Raw genomic sequence first — 24448 nt, 5'->3', positions numbered from 1 at the left:
CTCACGTTTGGTATGTTGCCTCCCAGGTGCAAGGGTACGTGATGTCTCGGATCGTGTTTTCCGGGTCCTTAAGGGGGAGGGGGAGCAGCCCCAAGTCGTGGTCCACATTGGCACTAACGACATAGGTAGGAAAGGGGACAAGGATGTCAGGCAGGCTTTCAGGGAGCTAGGATGGAAGCTCAGAACTAGAACAAACAGAGTTGTTATCTCTGGGTTGTTGCCCGTGCCACGTGATAGTGAGATGAGGAATAGGGAGAGAGAGCATTTAAACACGTGGCTACAGGGATGGTGCAGGCGGGAGGGTTTCAGATTTTTGGATAACTGGGGCTCTTTCTGGGGAAGGTGGGACCTCTACAGACAGGATGGTCTACATCTGAACCTGAGGGGCACAAATATCCTGGGGGGGAGATTTGTTAGTGGGAACCTGGATTGTAGTTTTAGGGTAGGGGAGAATGAGAGTATAGAGGTCAGGAGCACAGATTTGACGTCGCAGGAGAGGGCCAGTGTTCAGGTAGGTGGTTTGAAGTGTGTCTACTTCAATGCCAGGAGTATACGAAACAAGGTAGGGGAACTGGCAGCATGGGTTGGTACCTGGGACTTCGATGTTGTGGCCATTTCGGAGACATGGATAGAGCAGGGACAGGAATGGATGTTGCATGTTCCGGGGTTTAGGTGTTTTAGTAAGCTCAGAGAAGGAGGCAAAAGAGGGGGAGGTGTGGCGCTGCTAGTCAAGAGCAGTATTACGGTGGCGGAGAAGATGCTAGATGGGGACTCTTCTTCCGAGGTAGTATGGGCTGAAGTTAGAAACAGGAAAGGAGAGGTCACCCTGTTGGGAGTTTTTTATAGGCCTCCTAATAGTTCTAGGGATGTAGAGGAAAGGATGGCGAAGATGATTCTGGATATGAGCGAAAGTAACAGGGTAGTTATTATGGGAGACTTTAACTTTCCAAATATTGACTGGAAAAGATATAGTTCGAGTACAATAGATGGGTCGTTTTTTGTACAGTGTGTGCAGGAGGGTTTCCTGAAACAATATGTTGACAGGCCAACAAGAGGCGAGGCCACGTTGGATTTGGTTTTGGGTAATGAACCAGGCCAGGTGTTGGATTTGGAGGTAGGAGAGCACTTTGGGGACAGTGACCACAATTCGGTGACGTTTACGTTAATGATGGAAAGGGATAAGTATACACCGCAGGGCAAGAGTTATAGCTGGGGGAAGGGCAATTATGATGCCATTAGACGTGACTTGGGGGGGATAAGGTGGAGAAGTAGGCTGCAAGTGTTGGGCACACTGGATAAGTGGGGCTTGTTCAAGGATCAGCTACTGTGTGTTCTTGATAAGTATGTACTGGTCAGACAGGGAGGAAGGCATCGAGCGAGGGAACCGTGGTTTACCAAGGAAGTGGAATCTCTTGTTAAGAGGAAGAAGGAGGCCTATGTGAAGATAGAACATAGAACATAGAACAATACAGCGCAGTACAGGCCCTTCGGCCCACGATGTTGCACCGAAACAAAAGCCATCTAACCTACACTATGCCATTATCATCCATATGTTTATCTAATAAACTTTTAAATGCCCTCAATGTTGGCGAGTTCACTACTGTAGCAGGTAGGGCATTCCACGGCCTCACTACTCTTTGCGTAAAGAACCTACCTCTGACCTCTGTCCTATATCTATTACCCCTCAGTTTAAAGTTATGTCTCCTCGTGCCAGCCATATCCATCCGCGGGAGAAGGCTCTCACTGTCCACCCTATCCAACCCCCTGATCATTTTGTATGCCTCTATTAAGTCTCCTCTTAACCTTCTTCTCTCCAACGAAAACAACCTCAAGTCCATCAGCCTTTCCTCATAAGATTTTCCCTCCATACCAGGCAACATCCTGGTAAATCTCCTCTGCACCCGCTCCAAAGCCTCCACGTCCTTCCTATAATGCGGTGACCAGAACTGTACGCAATACTCCAAATGCGGCCGTACCAGAGTTCTGTACAGCTGCAACATGACCTCCCGACTCCGGAACTCAATCCCTCTACCAATAAAGGCCAACACTCCATAGGCCTTCTTCACAACCCTATCAACCTGGGTGGCAACTTTCAGGGATCTATGTACATGGACACCTAGATCCCTCTGCTCATCCACACTTTCAAGAACTTTACCATTAGCCAAATATTCCGCATTCCTGTTATTCCTTCCAAAGTGAATCACCTCACACTTCTCTACATTAAACTCCATTTGCCACCTCTCAGCCCAGCTCTGCAGCTTATCTATATCCCTCTGTAACCTGCTACATCCTTCCACACTATCGACAACACCACCGACTTTAGTATCGTCTGCAAATTTACTCACCCACCCTTCTGCGCCTTCCTCTAGGTCATTGATAAAAATGACAAACAGCAACAGCCCCAGAACAGATCCTTGTGGTACTCCACTTGTGACTGTACTCCATTCTGAACATTTCCCATCAACCACCACCCTCTGTCTTCTTTCAGCTAGCCAATTTCTGATCCACATCTCTAAATCACCCTCAATCCCCAGCCTCCGTATTTTCTGCAATAGCCTACCGTGGGGAACCTTATCAAATGATCAGGGAGTTGGATAGGGTGGACAGTGAGAGCCTTCTCCCGCGGATGGATATGGCTGGCACAAGGGGACATAACTTTAAACTGAGGGGTAATAGATATAGGACAGAGGTAGGTTCTTTACGCAAAGAGTAGTGAGGCCGTGGAATGCCCTACCTGCTACAGTAGTGAACTCGCCAACATTGAGGGCATTTAAAAGTTTATTGGATAAACATATGGATGATAATGGCATAGTGTAGGTTAGATGGCTTTTGTTTCGGTGCAACATCGTGGGCCGAAGGGCCTGTACTGCCCTGTATTGTTCTATGTTCTATGTTCTATGCATGGTTGCCGTCCTCTCTAAGTCCGCCCCGCAAGATGATTTCTGACGGATCTTGCGGGGCCGCGGAAGGAAGGAGGTCCTCCTTCAGAGATGACGGCCTGACGATCGGTTGGCACCGATCGCGGGCTACCCCACATCTGAGGTACCCCACGGTGCAGGATCCCCCCTCGCCCCCCCCCCCCCCCCCCCCCCCCCCCCCCCGCAGGCCGCCCCCCCAGCGTTCACGCACCGCTCACGACTGCAGCGACCAGGTGTGGATGGTGCCGGGGGGAACCCGCCACTTTGGCCTGGCCGCTCGGCCCATCAGGGCCTCAGAATAGCGGGGGTGCCGGAGAATCACCATTTTCGGTGTCGCCGGCGATTCTCCGACCTGCAGCCCGCGAAACTCGACCGGGCCGTTCCCGCCGCTTGGGAGAATCGCCGGAGACACTGAAAATGGGAGGGCATCGGACCGGCGTCCCGGGAGATTTTGGCGGCCCAGGCGATTCTCCCAACCGGCGTGGGAGTGGAGAATCGCGTCCAGTGTGTGTGGAACTGTGTCCCAGTGAGAGTCAGTGTGTGTGTAACTGTCTCCCAGTGAGAGTCAGTGTGTGTGTAACTGTCCCCCAGTGAGAGTCAGTGTGTGTGGAACTGTCCCCCAGTGAGAGTCAGTGTGTGTGGAACTGTCCCCCAGTGAGAGTCAGTGTGTGTGGAACTGTCCCCCAGTGAGAGTCAGTGTGTGTGGAACTGTCCCCAGTGAGAGTCAGTGTGTGTGGAACTGTACCCAGTGAGAGTCAGTGTGTGTGGAACTGCCCCCCAGTGAGAGTCAGTGTGTATGGAACTGCCCCCCAGTGAGAGTCGGTGTGTGTGGAACTGTCCCCCAGTGAGAGTCAGTGTGTGTGGAACTGGCCCCCAGTGAGAGTCGGTGTGTGTGGAACTGCCCCCCAGTGAGAGTCAGTGCGTGTGGAACTGTCCGCCAGTGAGAGTCAGTGTGTGTGGAACTGGCCCCCAGTGAGAGTCGGTGTGTGTGGAACTGTCCCCCAGTGAGAGTCAGTGCGTGTGGAACTGTCCGCCAGTGAGAATCAGTGTGTGTGGAAATGTATCCCAGTGAGAGTCAGTGTGTGTAGAACTGTCCCCCCAGTGAAAGTCAGTGTGTGTGGAACTGTCCCCCAGTGAGAGTCAGTGTGTGTGGAACTGTCTCCGAGTGAGAGTCAGTGTGTGTGGAACTGTCCCCCAGTGAGAGTCAGTGTGTGTGGAACTGTGTCCCAGTGAGAGTCAGTGTGTGTGGAACTGTCCCCCAGTGAGAGTCAGTGTGTGTGGAACTGTGTCCCAGTGAGAGTCAGTGTATGTGGAACTGTCCCCCAGTGAGAGTCAGTGTGTATGGAACTGTTCCCCAGTGGGAGTTGCTGCATTGAAGAAATGAAAAGACAAGAAATAAATGTAAGAGGGGTGAGATGCAAAAGGGTGCAGAGAAGTAATTTGTTCTCACACAGTGGGGCTGAGTGTCTGGAACGAGGCGGGAACAGTTTTGTCTTCTAAAAAGCATTTGGACAGTTATATGGGAAAGCTGGCTGTTGAGCATAATGGGCCAAATGCGAGTAATTGGGACTAGCTTAGTGATAAACACTGAGTGGCGTGGACAAGTTGGGCTGAAGGGCCTGTTTTCACGCTCTGTGACTCTATGAATTAAGAAATGGTTTATTTTTGCTCCGTGCTTTCTCTGCAGCGGCTGATGCCTACTGCCTGCTAGATGTTTATGATGCTTTGCAAAAGGACCCACAACATTTTGGACTGAGCTGCCGCCTTGAAGAGTTTCTGATGTTGAAAATGGAGAAGAGAGGAAGGGAAAAGAAGCCGAAGAGAAAGAAGAGCAGCCCCAGCATCCCATCGAAGGTAGGAGGCAGCACAGATATTCATCTCCTAGAACTAAAACACGTGTGTGACTGAAAGAGCCGGAGTCTTGTTTGGACGAACAAGTGTGATTCGTTAAGGGAGAGATAGTTGCAGTGTCAGAGAGGTTGGAGTGATGCAGTGGAAGAAGGTAGAGGAGGAGGGGAGTGAGGTGGGGGAGTGCGATGATTGTCAGGGTAGTGTAGAGTGATGGTGGACATGTACCGCATGGCTTTGTTACAGAGCAGAATGCATTCACATTTCTGGGATCAAATCTGGATACAGTTAATGATGCAGTGTTTGAATGATACATTATGGGGCTTGCACTTTGCTGCTGCTTGAACAGGACTATGGGGATGCCCCAGTGAGGGGGTGGCAGCAAAGAGCAGCGTTTGTGTCAGCAATTTTGACATCGCAAGCAAGGCCAGCCTGTATTGCCCATCCCTAATTGCCCTTGACTTGCTCGGCCATTTCAGACTGCAATTAAGAATCAAGCACATTGCTGTGTGTCTAGAGTCACAAGTGAATCAGACCAGGTAAGGGTGGCAGATTTCCTTCCAGATGGGTTTTTACAACAATCAAGGATAATTTCATGGTCACTTATTGAAACTAGCATTTCATTAACTGTATTTAAATTCTTCCCGCTGCCTGTGTCCCAGCACATAAGCCTGGGCCTGTGACTTACTGGTCCAGTGGCATTAGGTGACACAAAATCTCCCCCTCATTTTGTCTTGCTGAATTTTTATAAATGTGCTAGGATTTTGTGAGCTTCTTCTCAGTCACAGTTTGATGTTCTCTGTTTCTGCAGACCATTCAGCCAACCCCGAGAAAGATATCTTTGTTCCCTCCAATGTCACCCTCAGAATTCAGTGTTGTCTGTGACAACATGTTGCAGGGGCTGGGCCGATACCTCCGCTGTCTTGGAGTGGATGTGAAGATTCTGGAGAATGAAGATGATCACAGGGTCGCTGCAGAGGTGAGACAGCTTGGAGCAAGCGGGGGATAATGAGACATTGAGGGTGCTACGGTGGCACTGCAGCCTCACAGCTCCAGGGACCCCGGCTTCGATTCCGGCCTTGGGTGACTGTCTCCCCGTACCTACATGGGTCACCTTTGGGCGCTCTGGTTCCCTCCCACAGTCCAAGGATGTGCAGATTAGCTGGATTGGCCATGTTCAATGTGCAGGATTATGGGGAAAGGGCGGGTGGAAGGGGTTTGGTGCTCTTTCGGAGAATTGGGACAGACTCGATGGGCCAAATAGCCCCCTTCTGCTTTGTAGGGATTCAATGGAATTCTATGAATCAGAGCATGATGGTGGGAGCGGTGTTAATGAGAGAGAGAGACAGAGCAGGATATGGGAGAGAGGGTTCGGGGAAAGTTGGGGGGGGTGTAAGAGTGAGGGGGAAAGAAGAGCAGGTATGGAGGAGAGAGAGGATGAGGTGGAGGGGAGAGACCATGATGGGGAAGGTCAGGGAAGAGGGAAGGAGTGAATGGAGGGGAGAGGAGAGACGGTGAGGAAAGACAAAAGAGAGTGAAGGGAAGGGCAGAGGGCGTGGGAGGAAGGAGCGGGGCAGGAGAAGGAGAGAGGGAGAGGGGTTGAGAGAGCGATTGGGTAAATTGAGAGAGGATTTGGGGAAGGGCGTAAGAGTGTTGGGAAGAAGGTAGAGATTTGGGGAAGGGAGATTATGGTGGAACAGGAGGGAGAGGGAGGGGATGGAGTTCAGGGAAAGGAGGAAAAGAGAGAAGGCGAGGGGGAATTGGAGAATGAGAAAAGGGAAATGTGTAAACGGAGGGTATGGATATAATTTAATCTGGCTATAGATGGGTGACGTATTAAATCGCAGTTTGTGGATCAAGACTGATAACAGCTCTGCTGTCCTCAATATAAAACGCCTTAGTGGGAATCAATGGTTGATGGTCCCTCATGCATCAAATGGTTTTGATTGTTGATGTGATGCTAAGGTTCTGATTGTACATCACTGTACAGTCTTCACTGTGGTTCAAATGTACGAGAGCTTAAATATAAGACCTATTCGGAGAGAAGAAAAGTACCAGAGGAGATTGGTAAGAATCGGAGCAAACTGGTAAAACTGCAGGCGAATGTACTCTTCCTGGATTCCAATCCACGTTTTCCAGCAATTCAGTAGCTGTGTTTTTCCCATGTGATTTTGAATATATGCCCATTGACCTTGGAGCCCAGCTAAAGGCACAGTGGAGGTCTTGACCTGGAACAATCCACAAACATTCAGCTGATGGAGTTGTGTTTGATGTGATGACCATCATTTTCTCTGATGAAGAGTGAACTCCCTCTCATTATTTGGGAACTTTTGGTATTTAATCTCCAATTGGTTTTCGTTCTCTTTTGTTGTTAGTGCGATATCGGTCACTCTTCCTTTGAGCAGTGATCATTCTTGCTATTATTCTGTTCTATGGGCATATTGTGAATGTACCTCCACTGACCATGATGTTGTTGAGGTTCCTATCATTTATCTGCTGTGACCTGACTGCCGGACTCGCCTTCCATCCTCATGCAGTATTAGTGTGCACCCAGCTCCCCTTACAGCAGTCTGGATATTGATTAATGGTTTGCAAGTCCTGGCCAAAGAGATATGTTGTCTGGTGTCAGCATATTTTACATTTTGTTTTTGAAATTTAGAGTACCCAATTCTTTTTTTCCATTTAGGGGGTAACTTAGTGTGGCCAATCCACCTACCCTGCACATCTTTTGGTTGTGGGGGTGAGACCTACACAGACACGGGGAGAATGTGCAAACTCCACACGGACAGTGACCCAGGGCCGGGATCAAACCCGGGTCCTCAGCGCCATGAGACAGCAATGATAATCACTGCGCCACTGTGCTGCCCTTAGTGTCGGCATCTTTACTTTAACCTCAAGATGTGAGGTACCAATTAGGTAACTGCTTCGGCATGAAATAGTTAACATTAACAAGAGGCATACCAAGAACTGAAAAGATCTTAGATCATTATTCAAAAGAAGAGTAGGCATCCTGGTCAAAATTCATCCTTCAACTTACATCACTAAAACAGATTATATCTTTTCATGATCTCATTGCTGTTAATGGAAACTTGCTATGTGCAAACTGGCTGATGAAGTTTCTATATTCCACTTGTGACTATGCTTCAAAAGTACTTAATTGGCTGTGGAGTGCTTTGGGATGTCCTTAGATTGTTAACATCTTTAAAAACTCGATGTTAATGTTAATCTCTCTTTTTTTTGTAAGGAACAAAGCTTTCAGTTTCCCAATTACCATTTGTAGTTGTGTTGCTCTGAATGTTAATGTACCCTTTTGCAAATACCGGCTGAAAACCTTTGTCTGAGGGGTTGTGCAGAATGATGTGTCAGTGCATTCTGCAGATGCTTTTAGTTTGGATTCTGGATCCTAACCCTGCTACACAAACCAGGGAGCTCCCAGGCTCTCGCAATACTCTGTGCTGAGTTGGCTGAGCTCAGATGGGCTCAGCCAATGCGCCTGCTCTTGATGCAAGAACAAAATGTTAAATATGCCGGAAATCAATAATAAAAATGTTCTGATTTTGTCTGTCGGGTGTGTTTTAATTGATCCATTTAAGGGGCGCATTTGTTGTTGGGTTGATTTGGTGTGCGGTGCCTGGAACCGTGGATGCATACCGGGTGTGTGGCCGAATTAGGCGCATGATGCATGTGCTGCCTCCAGTAGTTGTGGTGCAGGCAGGGTGGGAAAGGGTCATTTGGTAGAGAACAAAAACAGCAAAAGATAAAGGAAGCCCAACAACAAAGTAACTGGTTGGAGAGGTTATTTCAGTGTGGGATGGATGGCGATGGCATTGGTGGGGGAGGATAACCTGGGAAGGTACGAGCTGGGAGAGCCGAATAAGAAGATGGAACTGGTGTGACAAAATAGCAGGGACAATTATTTGATACAGATTATTTGAAAGCTCTTCTTTATGTTAAAAATTAAGACTCACTAGATTTAGGTGAAAAAGCTGTGGAAAATCGTTCAGGTGATGAATCGAATACATCAATGTTAATTGTACAGGTGATGATGATAGCTGTCTGTACTCTGCAGTTTCTACAGTCTAACTCCAATGGTCAAGTCACCATGCCAACAAGGAAGAAGCAGTTATACATAACCAGGGTGGCTTTCTCGCAAGGAGAAAATTAAGGCACAGATATGAAATGAAATGAAATGAAAATCGCTTATTGTCACAAGTAGGCTTCAAGTGAAGTTACTGTGAAAAGCCCCTAGTCGCCACATTCCGGCTCCTGTTCAGGGAGGCTGTTACGGGAATCGAACCGTGCTGCTGGCCTGCCTTGGTCTGCTTTCAAAGCCAGCGATTTAGCCCTGTGCTAAACGGCCCCTGGGAGTCTGTATGTCCAGAGAGGGGATGGCGAGTGTGTTGCCACCAGGGTTGTTAGACCGGGGGTGGGAGGGATACCACTAGGGTTGTTAGAGCGGACTGTGGGAGGGATGCCACCAGGATTGTTAGAGCGGGATGTGGGAGGAAGGCCACCAGGATTGTTTGAGCGGGATAGAACAAAGAACAAAGAAAAGTACAGCACAGGAACAGGCCCTTTAGCCCTCCAAGCCAGTGCTGATCATGCTGCCCTACTAAACTACAATCCTCTACACTTCCTGGGTCCGTATCCCTCTATTCCCATTCTATTCACATCCTATTCATGTATTTGTCAAGATGCCCCTTAAATGTCACTATCGTCCCTGCTTCCACCACCTCCTCCAACAGCGAATTCCAGGCACCCACTACCCTCTGTGTAAAAAAACTTGCCTCGAACATCTACTCTAAACCTTGCCCCTCTCACCTTAAACCTATGCCCCTAGTAATTGACCCCTCTACCCTGAGGAAAAGCCTCGACTATCCACTCTGCCTATACCCCTCATAATTTTGTAGACCTCTATCAGGTTGCCCCTCAACCTCCGTCGTTCCAGTGACAACAAACCGAGTTTATTCAACCGCTCCTCATAGCTAATGCCCTCCATACCAGGCAACATCCTGGTGAATCTCTTCTGCACCCTCTCTAAAGCCTCCACATCCTTCTGGTCGTGTGGTGACCAGAATTGAACACTATTCTCCAAGTGTGGCCTAACTAAGGTTCTATACAGCTGCAACATTACTTGCCAATTCTTATACTCAATGCCCTAGCCAATGAAGGCAAGCATGCCGGATGCCTTCTTGTCTACCTTCTCCACCTGTGTTGCCCCTTTCAGTGACCTGTGGACCTGAACACCTAGATCTCTCTGACTTTCAATACTCCTGCGGGTTCTAGCATTCACTGCATAGTCCCTACCTGCATTAGACCTTCCAAACTGCATTACCTCACATTTGTCCGGATTAAACTCCATCTGCCATCTCTCCACCCAAGACTCCAAAAGGTTTAAATCCTGCTGTATCCTCTGACAGTCCTCATCGCTATCCGCAATTCCACCAACCTTTGTGTCATCTGCATACTTACTAATCAGACCAGTTACATTTTCCTCCAAATCATTTATATATACTACGAACAGCAAAGGTCCCAGCACTGATCCCTGCGGAACACCACTAGTCATAGCTCTCCAATCAGAAAAGCACCCTTCCATTGCTACTCTCTGCCTTCTATGACCTAGCCAATTCTGTATCCACATTGCCACCTCAACCCCTGATCCCGTGTGACTTCACCTTTTGCACCAGTCTACCATGAGGGACCTTGTCAAAGGCCTTACTCAAGTCCATATAGACAAGATCCACTGCCCTACCTGCATCAATCATCTTTGTGACCTCTTCGAAAAACTCTTTCAAGTTAGTGAGACACGACCTCACAAAACCATGCTGCCTCTCACTAATAGGTCCATTTGCTTCCAAATGGGAACAGATCCTGTCTCGAAGAATTCTCTCCGGTAATTTCCCTACCACTAACGTAAGGCTCACCAGCCTGTAGTTCCCTGGATTATCCTTGCTACCCTTCTTAAACAAAGGAACAACATTGGCTATTCTCCAGTCCTCCGGGACATCATCTGAAGACAGTGAGGATCCCAGATTTCTGTCAAGGCCTCAGCAATTTCCTCTCTAGCCTCCTTCAGTATTCTGGGGTAGATCCCATCGTGCCCTGGGGACTTATCTACATTAATATTTTTCAAGACGCCAAACACCTCGTCTTTTTGGATCTCAATGTGACCCAGGCTATCTACACACCCTTCTCCAGCCCCATCCACCAATTCCTTCTCTTTGGTGAATACTGATGCAAAGTATACGGGCAGCACGGTAGCATTGTGGATAGCACAATTGCTTCACAGCTCGAGGGTCCCAGGTTCGATTCCCGGCTTGGGTCACTGTCTGCGGAGTCTGCGCATCCTCCCCGTGTGTGCGTGGGTTTCCTCTGGGTGCTCCCGTTTCCTCCCACAGTCCAAAGATGTGCAGGTTAGGTGAATTTGCCATGATAAATTGCCCTTAGTGTCCAAAATTGCCCTTAGTGTTGGGTGAAGGTGTTGACCTTGGGTCGGGTGCTCTTTCCAAGAGCCGGGGCAGACTCGATGGGCCGAATTCCCTCCTTCTGCACTGTAAATTCTATGATAATCTGTAAATTCGATGAAAGTATTCATTTAGTACCTCACCCATTTACTCTGGCTCCACATACAGATTCCCTTGCCTATCCTTCAGTGGGCCAACCATTTCCCTGGCTACCCTCTTGCTTTTTATGTACGTGTAAAAAGCCTTGGGATTTTCCTGAACCCTATTTGCCAATGACTTTTCGTGACCCCTAGCCCTCCTGACTGCTTGCTTAAGTTCCTTCCTACTTTCCTTATATTCCACACAGGCTTCGTCTGTTCCCAGCCTTCTAGCCCTGACAAATGCCTCCTTTTTCTTTTTGACGAGGCTTACAATATCTCTCGTTATCCAAGGTTCCCGAAATTTGCTGTATTTATCCTTCTTCCGCACAGGAACATGCTGGTCCTGAATTCCTTTCAACTGACACTTGAAAGCCTCCCACATGTCAGATGTTGATTTACCCTCAAACGTGCGCCCCCAATCTAGGTTCTTCAGTTCGCGCCTAATATTGTTATACTTAGCCTCCCCCCAATTTAGCACATTCACCCTAGGACCACTCTTATCCTTGTCCACCAGCAGTTTAAAAATTACTGAATTGTGGTCACTGTTCCCGAAATGCTCCGCTACTGAAATTTCTACCACCTGTCCGGGCTCATTCCCCAATACCAGGTCCACTACAGCCCCTTCCCTAGTTGGACTGTCTACATATTGTTTTAAGAAGCCCTCTTGGATGCTCCTTACAAACTCTGCCCCGTCTAAGCCCCTGGCACTAAGTGAGTCCCAGTCAATATTGGGAAAGTTGAAGTCTCCTATCACAACAACTCTGTTGTTTTTACTCTTTTCCAAAATCTGTCTACCTATCTGCTCCTCTATCTCCCGCTGGCTGTTGGGAGGCCTGTAGTAAACCACCAACATTGTGACTGCATCCTTCTTATTCCTGATCTCTACCCATATAGTCTCACTGCCCTCTGAGGTGTCCCTTGTAGTGCAGCTGTGATATTCTCCCTAACCAGTAGCGCAACTCCGCCATCCCTTTTACAACCCCCTCTATCCTGCCTGAAACATCTAAATCCTGGAACGTTTAGCTGCCAATCCTGTCCTTCCCTCAACCAGGTCTCCGTAATGGCAACAACATCATAGTTCCAAGTACTAATCCAAGCTCTAAGTTCATCTGCCTTACCCGTAATACTTCTTGCATTAAAACATGTGCACTTCAGGCCACCAGACCCGCTGTGTTCAGCAACATCTCCCTGTCTGCTCTGCTTCAGAGCCATACTGGCCCTATTCACTAGTTCTCCCTCAATGCTTTCACCTTCTGACGTATTGCACCGGTGCCAACCACCCTGCCATACTAGTTTAAACCCTCCCGTGTGACACTAGCAAACCCCGCGGCCAGGATGTGGGAGGGATGTCACCAGGATTGTCAGAGCGAGGGATGTGGGAGGGATGTCACCAGGATTGTCAGAGCGAGGGATGTGGGAGGGATGTCACCAGGATTGTCAGAGCGAGGGATGTGGGAGGGATGTCACCAGGATTGTTAGAGCGGGATGTGGTAGGGAGGCCACCCACCGGGTTGTTAAAGCGGGATGTGGGAGGAAGGCCACCAGGATTGTTAGAGCGGGATGTGGGAGGGAGGCCACCAGGATTGTTAAAGCGGGATGTGCGAGGGAGGCCACCAGGATTGTTAAAGCGGGATGTGGGAGCGTTGTCACCTGTATTGTTAGAGCGGGATGTGGGAGGGTACACAGAGGGTAGTGGGAGCCTGGAACTCGCTGCCGGAGGAGGTGGTGGTCGCAGGGACGACAGTGACATTTAAGGGGCATCTTGACAAATACATGAATAGGATGGGAATAGAGGGATACGGACCCAGGAAGTGTAGACGATTTTAGTATAGACGGGCAGCATGGTCGACATAGGCTTGGAGGGCCGAAGGGCCTGTTCCTGTGCTGTACTTTTCTTTGTTCTTTGGATGACACCATGATTGTTAGAGCGAGGGATGTGGGAGGGATGTTACCAGGATTGTTAGAGCGAGGGATGTGGGAGAGATGTCACCAGGATTGTTAGAGCGGGATGTGGGAGGGATGTCACCAGGATTGTTAGAGCGAGGGATGTGGGAGGGATGTCACCAGGTTTGTTAGAGCGGGATGTGGGAGGGATGTCACCAGGATTGTTAGAGCGAGGGATGTGGGAGGGATGTCACCAGTATTGTTAGAGCGAGGGATGTGGGAGGGATGTCACCAGGATTGTTAGAGCGAGATGTGGGAGGGATGTCACCAGGATTGTTAGAGCGAGGGATGTGGGAGGGATGTCACCAGTATTGTTAGAGCGAGGGATGTGGGAGGGATGTCACCAGTATTGTTAGAGCGAGGGATGTGGGAGGGATGTCACCAGGATTGTTAGAGCGAGATGTGGGAGGGATGTCACCAGTATTGTTAGAGCGAGGGATGTGGGAGGGATGTCACCAGTATTGTTAGAGCGAGGGATGTGGGAGGGATGTTTCCAGTGTTGTTAGAGCGGGATGTGAGAGGGATGTCACCAGGATTGTTAGAGAGGGATGTGGGAGGGATGTTACCAGGATTGTTAGAGCGAGATGTGGGAGGGATGTCACCAGGATTGTTAGACCGAGGGATGTGGGAGTGATGACTCCAGGATTATTAGAGCGAGGGATGTGGGAGGGATGTCACCAGGATTGTTCGAGCGGGATGTGGGAGGGATGTCACCAGTATTGTTAGAGCGAGGGATGTGGGAGGGATGTCACCAGTATTGTTAGAGCGAGGGATGTGGGAGGGATGTCTCCAGGATTGTTCGAGCGAGGGATGTGGGAGGGATGTCACCAGTATTGTTAGAGCGAGGGATGTGGGAGGGATGTCACCAGGATTGTTAGAGCGAGGGATGTGGGAGGGATGTCACCAGGATTGTTCGAGCGGGATGTGGGAGGGATGTCACCAGGATTGTTAGACCAAGGGATGTGGGAGGGATGTCACCAGTATTGTTAGAGCGAGGGATGTGGGAGGGATGTCACCAGGATTGTTAGACCGAGGGATGTGGGAGGGATGTCACCAGTATTGTTAGAGCGAGGGATGTGGGAGGTATGTCACCAGTATTGTTAGAGCGAGGGATGTGGGAGGGATGTCACCAGGATTGTTCGAGCGAGGGATGTGGGAGGGATGTCACCAGGATTGTTAGACCGAGGGATGTGGGAGTGATGACTCCAGGATTATTAGAGCGAGGGATGTGGGAGGGATGTCACCAGGATTGTTCGAGCGGGATGTGGGAGGGATGTCACCAGTATTGTTAGAGCGAGGGATGTGGGAGGGATGTCTCCAGGATTGTTCGAGCGGGATGTGGGAGGGATGTCACCAGTATTGTTAGAGCGAGGGATGTGGGAGGGATGTCACCAGGATTGTTAGAGCGAGGGATGTGGGAGGGATGTCACCAGGATTGTTAGAGCGGGATGTGAGAGGGATGTCACCAGGATTGTTAGAGCGAGGGATGTGAGAGGGATGTCACCAGGATTGTTAGAGCGGGATGTGGGAGGGATTCTCCAGGATTGTTAGAGCGGGATGTGGGAGGGATTCTCCAGGATTGTTAGAGCGAGATGTGGGAGGGATGTCACCAGGATTGTTAGAGCGAGGGATGTGGGAGGGATTCTCCAGGATTGTTAGAGCGGGAAGTGGGAGGGATGTCACCAGGATTGTTGGAGCTGGATGTGGGAGGGATGTCACCAGGATTGTTAGAGCGAGGGATGTGGGAGAGATGTCACCAGTATTGTTAGAGCGAGGGATGTGGGAGGGATGTTTCCAGTGTTGTTAGAGCGGGATGTGAGAGGGATGTCACCAGGATTGTTAGAGCGGGATGTGGGAGGGATGTCACCAGGATTGTTAGAGCGAGATGTGGGAGGGATGTCTCCAGGATTGTTAGAGCGAGATGTGGGAGGGATGTCTCCAGGATTGTTAGAGCGAGGGATGTGGGAGGGATGTCTCCAGGATTGTTAGAGCGGGATGTGGGAGGGATGTCTCCAGGATTGTTAAGCGGGATGTGGGAGGGATGTCTCCAGGACAGGGTCGGTGTGGCAGGTGTGCTAACCACTTTGCCACTGTGCTGCCCCTTGATCACATCCAAACCTAACCCCCCCCTAACAATAAACTAAAAACCCCTTTAACAACTTAGAATGGCTGCCATCTCAGGTAGAACCTGGAAATATCTAAGCAAATTTGTCTCCGCTGTCGGAGGAGATAGTGATGTTTAAAGGGCGTCTTGACAAATACATGAATAGGATGGGAATATAGGGATACAGACTCCAGAAATGTAGACGGTTTTAGGTTAGATGGGCAGCATGGTCAGTGCAGCCTTGGAAGACCAAAGAGCCTGGTCTTGTGCTGTACCTTTCTTTGTCTTTTGTTCACCTCTGGCAGCGAGTTCCAGGCACCCACTACCCTCTGTGTAAATAAAGTTCCCTCGCACATCTCTTCTAAACTTTGCCCCTCGCACCTTAAACCTATGTCACCCAGTAATTGACTCTACCACCGTTGGAAAAAGGTTCTGACTATTCACTCTGTCCATGCCCCTCATTATTTGGATTGGATTGAATTTGTTTTTTGTCACGTGTACCGAGGTACAGTGAAAAGTATTTTTCTGTGAGCAGCTCAACAGATCATTAAGTACATGGGAAGAAAAGGGAATAAAGAAAATACATAATTGGGAACACAAGGTATACAATGTAACTACATAAGCACCGGCATTGGATGAAGCATACAGGGGTGTAGTGTTAATGCGGTCAGTCCATAAGAGGACCGTTTAGGAGTCTGGTAACAGCGGGGAAGAAGCTGTTTTTGAGTCTGTTCGTGCGTGTTTTCAGACTTCTGTACCTCCTGCCCGATAGAAGAAGTTGGACGAGTGAGTAAGCCGGGTGGGAGGGGTCTTTGATTATGCTGCCCGCTTTCCCTAGGCAGCGGGAGGTGTAGATGGAGTCACAATGGATGGGAGACAGGTTTGTGTGATGGACTGGTGAGGTTTCTTGTGGTCTTGGGCTGAGCAGTCGCCATACCAGGCTTTGATGCAGCCAGATAGGATGCTTTCCAGGTGCATCTGTAAAAGTTGGTAAGGGTTAATGTGGACATGCCAAATTTCCTTAGTTTCCTGAGGAAGTATAGGCGCTGTTGTGCTCTCTTGGTGGTAGCGTCGACGTGGGTGGACCAGGACAGATTTTTGGAGATGTGCACTCCTAAGAATTTGAAACTGCTAACCATCTCCACCTCGGCCCCATTGATGCTGACAGGGGTGTGTACAGTACTTTGCTTCCTGAAGTCAATTACCAGCTCTTTAGTTTTGCTGGCATTCAGGGAGAGATTGTTGTCGCTGCACCACTCGACTAGGTTCTCTATCTCCCTCCTGTATTCTGACTCGTCGTTATTCGAGATCCGGCCCACTATGGTTGTATCGTCAGCAAACTTGTCGTTGGAGTTGGAACCAAATTTTGCCACTGCGTGTACAGGGAGTAGAGTAGGGGGCGAAGTAGACAGCCTTGCGGGGCCCAGGTATTGAGGACTATTATGGAGGAGGTATTGTTGTTCATTCTTACTGATTGTGGTCTGTGGGTCAGAAAGTCAAGGATCCAGTTGCAGAGTGGGGAGCCAAGTCCTAGGTTTTGGAGCTTTGATATGAGCTTAGCTGGGATTATGGTGTTGAAGGCGGAACTGTAGTCAATAAATAGGAGACTGATTTAGGAGTCCTTGTTGTCGAGATGCTCTAGGGATGAGTGTAGGGCCAGGGAGATGGCGTCTGCTGTGGACCGGTTGTGGCGGTATGCGAACTGCAGTGGATCAAGGCGTTCTGGGAGTATGGAGGTGATGCGCTTCATGACCAACCTCTCGAAGCTCTTCATTACGACTGAAGTCAGGGCCTGGTCCTTCTTTGGTACCGGTATGATGGTGGTCTTCTTGAAGCAGGTGGGGACCTCGGAGTGGAGTAGGGACAGGTTAAAGATGTCCGCGAACACCTCTGCCAAGCTGGTCCGCGCAGGCTCTGAGTGCACGACCAGGGATCCCGTCCGTGTCCGTCACCTTCCGAGGGTTCACTTTCAGTAAGGCCGATCTGACTGCGGAAGCTGTGATAGTGGGTATGGGTGAGTTATGGGCTGCTGTGGCACTCGACAGCGGCTAGTTGGTTTCCTACTCGAACCGAGCATAGAATGCATTGAGTTCATCGGGGAGGGGTGCGTTGCTGCTGGAGATACTGCTCGGCTTGGCTTTGTAGCCTGTAATGTTGTTTAGTCCTTGCCACAACCGCCAAGAGTCTGTCTGTGACTGTAGCTTGGTTTGATATTCTCTCTTGGCATCTCAGATGGCTTTGCGGAGGTCATGCCTGGATTTCTTGTATAGGTCAGGGTCGTCTGACTTGAACGTCTCAGACCTGTCCTTCAGTAGGGAGTCAATCTCGCGATTGAGCCATGGTTTCCGGTTGGGGAACGTACATACTGTTTTCTTTGGCACGCAGTCAGAATATAGAACATAGAACATACAGTGCAGAAGGAGGCCATTCGGCCCATCGAGTCTGCACCGACCCACTTAAGCCCTCAGTTCCACCCTATCCCCGTAACCCAATAACTCCTCCTAACCTTTTTGGTCACTAAGGGCAATTTATCATGGCCAATCCATCTAACCTGCACGCCTTTGAACTGTGGGAGGAAACCGGAGCACCCGGAGGAAACCCATGCACACACGAGGAGGACGTGCAGACTCCGCACAGACAGTGACCCAGCGGGGAATCTAACCTGGGACCCTGGCGCTGTGAAGCCTCAGTGCTATCCACTTGTGCGACCGTGCTGTCCACACATCTGCTGATGAAGTCTGTGACGGTGGTGGCATACTCATTTAAGTTGGTCGCTGAGTTCTTAAATATGGACCAGTCCACTGTCTCTGAGCAGTCATGTAAGAGCTCTTCTGTTTCCTCAGACCAGCACTGCACAACCATCTTAGCTGGATTCTCCCGCTTGAGTTTCTACTTGTATGCCGGGAGAAGGGTCTCATGGTCTGATTTCCCAAAGTGCAGTCGGGGGATGGAACGGTAGGCGCCCTTTATTTTTGAGTAGCAGTGGTCAAGAGTGTTGTCGCCCCTGGTGGGACAGGAGATGTGCTGGTGGAATTTTGGCAGTACACTCTTGAGGTTGGCCTTGTTGAAGTCTCCGGCCCCGATGAACGAGGCCTCCGGGTGTTCTGTTTCGTAGTTGTTTGTAACTCTGTACAGTTCGTCCAGCACCTTCCTCACTTCTGCCTGGGGTGGGATGTAGACCGCCGTGATGATGGCTGAAGTGAACTCACGTGGAAGATAGTATGGGCGGCATTTCACGGTCAGGTATTCCAGGTCTGGGAGCAGTAAGTCACCAGGGCCGCCACGTCCAAGCACCAGGAGGAGTTGATGAGGAGGCAAACCCCTCCACCCTTTACTTTGCCTGATGACGCGGTGCAGTCCGCCCGGTGAATTGAGAAGCCTTCAGGTTGTATGGCACAGTCCGGTGAGGCGGGGGTGAGCCAGGTCTCTGTGAAACAGAGCACACAGCAGCCTCTGACTTCCCTCTGAGAGGTAAGTCTAGTGTTAAGTTCATCCAGCGTGTTTTCGATTGGACATTTGCCAGGAGTATGCTGGGGAGAGGGGTCTTGAAACCGCGTTGCTTCAGTCTAACCTGCAGACCGCCACGTTTCCCTCGCTTCCTCGGTCGGCGGCTGCGGCTGGATGGTCCTGGGATCCGATGGGAGAAGTCTGACCTTGTGGAAGGTAGGTAGTTGCGTCTGGCGGTGTCCAGGGCGCTGGTGGGGAGCAGGGCGCTGGTTACGTTTCCGGGGTCCTGGGCGCTGGTTGAGGTTGATGGGTTGCTAGGGGTACATGTTTGCGATCCGGATGGGTCCCGGCATTCTGTGAGCACGGGAATACCTTGCAGTGTGTTCGAGTCCTCACGCGGGGTCTCCGCCGTTTTGGGGGTCCTGGGTCGTGGGCAGGAGCTTCCTGAGGCAGGTTGGGCTGAGTCCCGTGATCTGTTCCCTCCTTGGGCACTCCTGGGGTCGGGTCTTGAAGTAGGCGCGGTCGGGCCTCCACTTGGATTTTTCTTTCTTCCATCTCCAGGTAGGTCGGGTTCCTGGGCGGGCCTCTCCGGGTCGGGTCGCTGGGTGGGCCTCTCTGGGTCGAGTTGGGCTGGGTCTCATCGTCGGGGTCAGGTTGGGAGCTCCGGGGACTGGGCCGGGCGATTCGGGGGCTGGCATCGGTTGTTAGGCCGGGTTGGGAGCTCCGAGGTCCGGGTCGGCTCCAAATCGAAGTCGGGGCTTCACTTCCGGTTTGGGCCCGATCTGCATCCAGGTCGTGGAGGTCAGGTCAAAAGGACTGCAAGTCTGCAAGAAAAGATAAAAGAGAGAGGTTGGTAATAATGTTAGTCTTGGGATTAAATTTTAAAAGATTAGAACAATTGTAAATTAAGTAAAAAGTGGATCTGTTGGGGAGAGCTCGCTGAGAGTCGCCTCGCTCCAGCCCCATCTTCTGAATTGTAGACATCTATAAGGTCGCCCCTCAAACTCCATCGTTCCAGTGAGAACTGAGGCACAATCAATTTGACTGGAGACGAAGTTGAATCCAAACTGAGGCTTTATTAGTATCCGCCTTGTGGCGCCGCACATGTTTACAGAGAAGCACGGTTCCCGGAGCTGTGAGCCAAGTTGGGAGCGATACCCCGGATGTGGACTTCCTGGGGAAGGCAAAAAGACGTTCATGCGGTGTACTGTTAGTAGCAGTGCAGAGTAATGAGCGAATGGAAGGTAGTGCATCAGGGAGGACTTCTTGCCAGCGGGAGGCCGGGAGATTTCTGGACCGTCGGGCCAGCTGGACGGCCCTCCATACCGTCCCATTCTCCCTTTCTACCTGTCCGTTTCCCCGGGGGTTTTAGCTCGTCATTTAGATACCCCTGCTGAGCAAGAACTGACGGAGCTCATCACTCATGAATGAGGATCCCCTGTCACTGTGGATGTAGGCGGGGAAGCCGAACAGAGTGAAGATAGAATTAAGGGCTTTAATGACGGTGGCAGACGTCATGTCGGGGCATTGGATGGCGAAGGGAAACCGGGAGTATTCATCGATCACACTGAGGAAATATGTGTGTCGATCGGAGGAGGGGAGGGGGCCTTTGAAATCCACGCTGAGGCGTTCAAAGGGGCGGGAGGCCTTCATCAGGTGCGCGCGGTCCGGCCGGTAGAAGTGCGGCTTGCACTCCGCACAGACCTGGCAGTCCTTGGTGATCGTCCTTACTTCCTCGACGGAGTAGGGCAAATTTTGTGCCTTAATGAAGTGGTACAACCGAGTGACCCCTGGGTGACAAAGGCTGTCGTGCAGGGCCCGGAGTCGGTCTACCTGTGCGCTGGCACATGTACCTCGGGATAGGGCGTCTGGGGGCTCGTTGAGTTTGCCAGGGCGATACTTAACTCCGTAATTATAGGTGGAGAGCTCGATTCTCCACCGCAAGATTTTATCATTTTTGATCTTGCCCCGCTGTGTGTTGTTGAACATGAAGGCTACCGACCGTTGGTCAGTAAGGAGAGTGAATCTCCTGCCGGCCAGGTAATGCCTCCAATGTCGCACAGCTTCAACGATAGCCTGGGCCTCCTTTTCGACGGATGAGTGTCGAATTTCGGAGGCAAGGAGGATGCGGGAAAAGAATGCCACGGGCCTGCCTGCCTGGTTGAGAGTGGCGGCAAGGGCAAGGTCCGATGCATCGCTTTCTACTTGGAAAGGAAGTGTTTCGTCTACAGCGTGCATTCCAGCTTTGGCAATATCAGCTCTGATCCGGGCGAAAGCGTGTTGGGCTTCGGCCGTCAGGGGGAAATGAGTGGACTGTATGAGTGGGCGGGCATTGTCCGCATAGTTTGGGTCCCACTGTGCGTAATACGAGAAGAACCGCAGGCAGCGTTTGAGGGCCTTGGGGCAGTCGTGGAGGGGGAGCTCCATGAGGGGGCGCATGCGGTCGGGATCGGGCCCCAGAACTCTGTTCTGGACCACGTAGCCGAAGATGGCTAAGCGGTTTGTACGGAACACACACTTCTCCTTGTTATACGTGAGGTTGAGGAGAGTGGCGGTGCGGAGAAATTTAGCGAGATTGACGTCGTGGTCCTGCTGATCATGGCCGCAGATGGTCACATTGTCTAGATACGGAAACGTGGCCCGCATGCCGTACCGGTCGACCATTCGGTCCATCTCCCTTTGGAAGACCGAAACCCCATTGGTGACGCCGAAGGGGACCCTAAGGAAGTGATATAGCTGGCCGTCTGCCTTGAAGGCGGTGTATGGCCACTCCGATTTACGGATGGGGAGCTGGTGGTAAGCGGATTTCAGGTCCACTGTTGAGAAGACCCGGTACTGTACAATCTGGTTAACCATGTCAGATATGCAGGGAGGGGGTACGCGTCGAGCTGCGTGTACCTGTTGATGGTCTGGCTGTAGTCCATGGCCATTAGATTGGCAAAGAGGGAAGGAGGATCGACCTTTAGGGTCGCGAGGCCGCACACAGTGAGGTGTGGTAAGGGTCCGCCGAATTTAAGGGTCAGGCTCTGGAGGTTGCACTGAAAATCCAGGCCGAGGATAAGTGCAGCGCAGAGGTTAGGGAGGACGTAGAGGCGAAAACCGTGGAACTCTACGCCTTGGACTGTGAGCGTGACCGTGCAGTACCCCGGATCTCTACGCGATGGGATCCAGAGGCCAAGGAGATACTTTGATTGGTAGGGTGTACCTTAAGGGAGCAGCGCCTTACCGTATTCGGGTGTACAAAGCTCTCGTTGCTCCCGGAGTCCAGTAGGCAGGAGGTCACATGGCCGTTGACTTTCACGCTGGTGGATGCGTTGGTCAGCGTATGTGGTCGGGACTGGTCGATTGCCATGGATGCGAGCCATGATTGATCGTCGGGTAGTGAGGCGGCCGTTGAGTTGGGGTCCTGAAATGCCGTTGGTATCCATGTGCTGTGGGGTGGACAAGATGGCGGCGCCCTGAGGTCCTGGGGATTACAAAATGGCGGCGCCCCTGGAACGCACGTTGCGGGGGTGGAGTAAGATGGCGGCACCCATGAAACGCACATGTTGTGCGGGGGAAGAAGATGGCGGCGCCCATTGCTCACACATGGCCTGGGGAGAAGAGGAGGATAGCGGCGCCCATTGTCCGTGGCTGGGGGGGCTGGGGGCGACCGCGGCCTCTGAGCAGGCCTGGCACACCACTGCGTAGTGGCCCTTCTTCCCGCAGGCCTTACAAAGGGCAGCGCGGGCTGGGCAGCATTGGTGGGGGTGTCTTTGCTGGCCGCAAAAATAGCATCAGGGCCCCCCGGAGATCACTGGCTGGCGCGTAGCGCAGGCGTATTGGGTGGGTAGCGCCCCCGCTGGGGCGGCTGCCTGTGGGGCCCATGAAGCATAGGAGCAGTGGGCCGCGCGCTTGGGGGCGTAGGACTGTACATTGCGCAGGGCGGCCGTCATGGAAAGTGCTAGTGTTTTAGTCTCTGCGAGTTCGCTAGGAGCCGCTGCCTGATAACATCAGACCCAATACCAGTTACAAAAGCGTCCCGCATAAGGAGATATGAGTGCTCCTCAGCTGTCACGTCCTGGCAGTCACAGCCCGCACACGTGGGATCAGGGCCCTCCAGAAGTCCTCGATTGACTCACCAGGTAGTTGAGTACGCGTTGCGAGCGCGTGTCTGGCGAAGAGCGTGTTCGTCTTCTGTTCATAATTTTCTTTGAGTCGAGTCATGGCATCAGCGTAATTGGGCGCATCCTGGATCAGCGGGAAGACTTTGGAGCTGAGTCTGGAGTACAATATTTGAACCTTCTGAGCCTCTGGAACAGGGGTCAGCGCCGCATTGATATACGCTTCAAAACAAGCTAGCCAGTGCTGAAAGTCCTTTCTGGCGTCGCTTGCGTGTGGATCCAGCTGCAGGCGATCTGGTTTAATCCGGAGGTCCATCTTCTGAATCTGATACCAATAAATTGAGGCACGATCAATTTGACTGGAGACGAAGTTGAATCCAATCTGAGGCTTTATTAGTATCAGATGTGTGGCCTCCCACAGCAGCTGACGAAATGGCTGCGAGCTGGAGGCCACGCATATTTATAACCCGGCTCCTGGGCGGAGCTAGCATGCAGGGGCCCAGGTGAACCTGTAGTGCAGGTTCTACCGTACAACCCTTAATATAAGAACACAGTGGTTTACCACAAGAACAAACCGAGTTTATCCAACCTCCCCTCATAGCCAATGCCCTCCATATCAGGCAACATCTTAGTAATCCTCTTCTCATATAATTGTAGAATTTACAGTGCAGAAGGAGGCTACCCGGCCTAATGAGTCTGCACCGGCCCCTGGAAAGAGCACCATACCCAAGCTCACACCTCCACCCCAGCCTCGCAACCCAGCAACTCCACCCAACCCTTTTGGACACTAAGGGCAATTTAGCATGGCCAATCCACCTAACGTGCACATCTTTGGACTGTGGGAGGAAACTGGAGCACCCGGAGGAAACCCACGCAGACACGGGAGAACGTGCAGACTCCACACACACACACCAAGCCGAGAATCGAACCTGGGACCCTGGAGCTGTGAAGCAACAGTGCTAACTGCCATGCTACCGTCCGCCCACTATATTTTAAGTGTGGCCTAACTAAGGTTCTATACATCTGCAGCATGACTTGCCAATTTTTGTGCTCTGCCCAAGCTGATGATGGCAAGCATGCCGTATGCTTTCTTGACTAACTTCTCCACAAGCGTTGCCACTTTCAGTGACCTGTAGACTTGTACACCCAGATCCCTCTGCCTGTCAATACTCTTACAGGCTCTGCCATTTACTGTATATTTACCACCTGTATTAAACCTTCCAAAATGCATTACCTCACATTTGTCCGGATTAAACTCCATCTGCCATCTTTCCACCCAACTCTCTAACCGATCTATATCCTGCTGTATTCTCTGACAGTCCCCATCTCTATCTGCAATTCCAGTTGTCCGCAAACTTGAAATGAAAATGAAATGAAAATCACTTATTGGCACAAGTAGATTTCAAATGAAGTTACTGTGAAACGCCCCTAGTCGCCACATTCCGGCGTCTGTTCGGGGAGGCTGGTACGGGAATTGAAC

At 51.0% G+C, this 24448-nt stretch overlaps 1 protein-coding gene across 7 annotated transcripts in view; it reads left to right on the top strand.

The window, feature by feature from the left end:
• The window catches only part of exd3 (exonuclease 3'-5' domain containing 3), a 1321659-nt gene that overhangs the window by 683696 nt on the left and 613515 nt on the right, over positions 1-24448 (top strand). For all 7 annotated transcript variants that reach the window (XM_072488031.1, XM_072488030.1, XM_072488028.1 and 4 more), the window contains 2 exons: positions 4606-4772; positions 5578-5745. In XM_072488031.1, the coding sequence (XP_072344132.1) occupies positions 4606-4772; positions 5578-5745 (335 nt within the window). The remainder of the gene's footprint in view (positions 1-4605; positions 4773-5577; positions 5746-24448) is intronic.

The sequence above is a fragment of the Scyliorhinus torazame genome, chromosome 22 (genome assembly GCF_047496885.1).
Source record: "Scyliorhinus torazame isolate Kashiwa2021f chromosome 22, sScyTor2.1, whole genome shotgun sequence".
NCBI lineage: Eukaryota > Metazoa > Chordata > Chondrichthyes > Carcharhiniformes > Scyliorhinidae > Scyliorhinus > Scyliorhinus torazame.
This window is presented reverse-complemented; position numbering and strand designations above follow the sequence as displayed.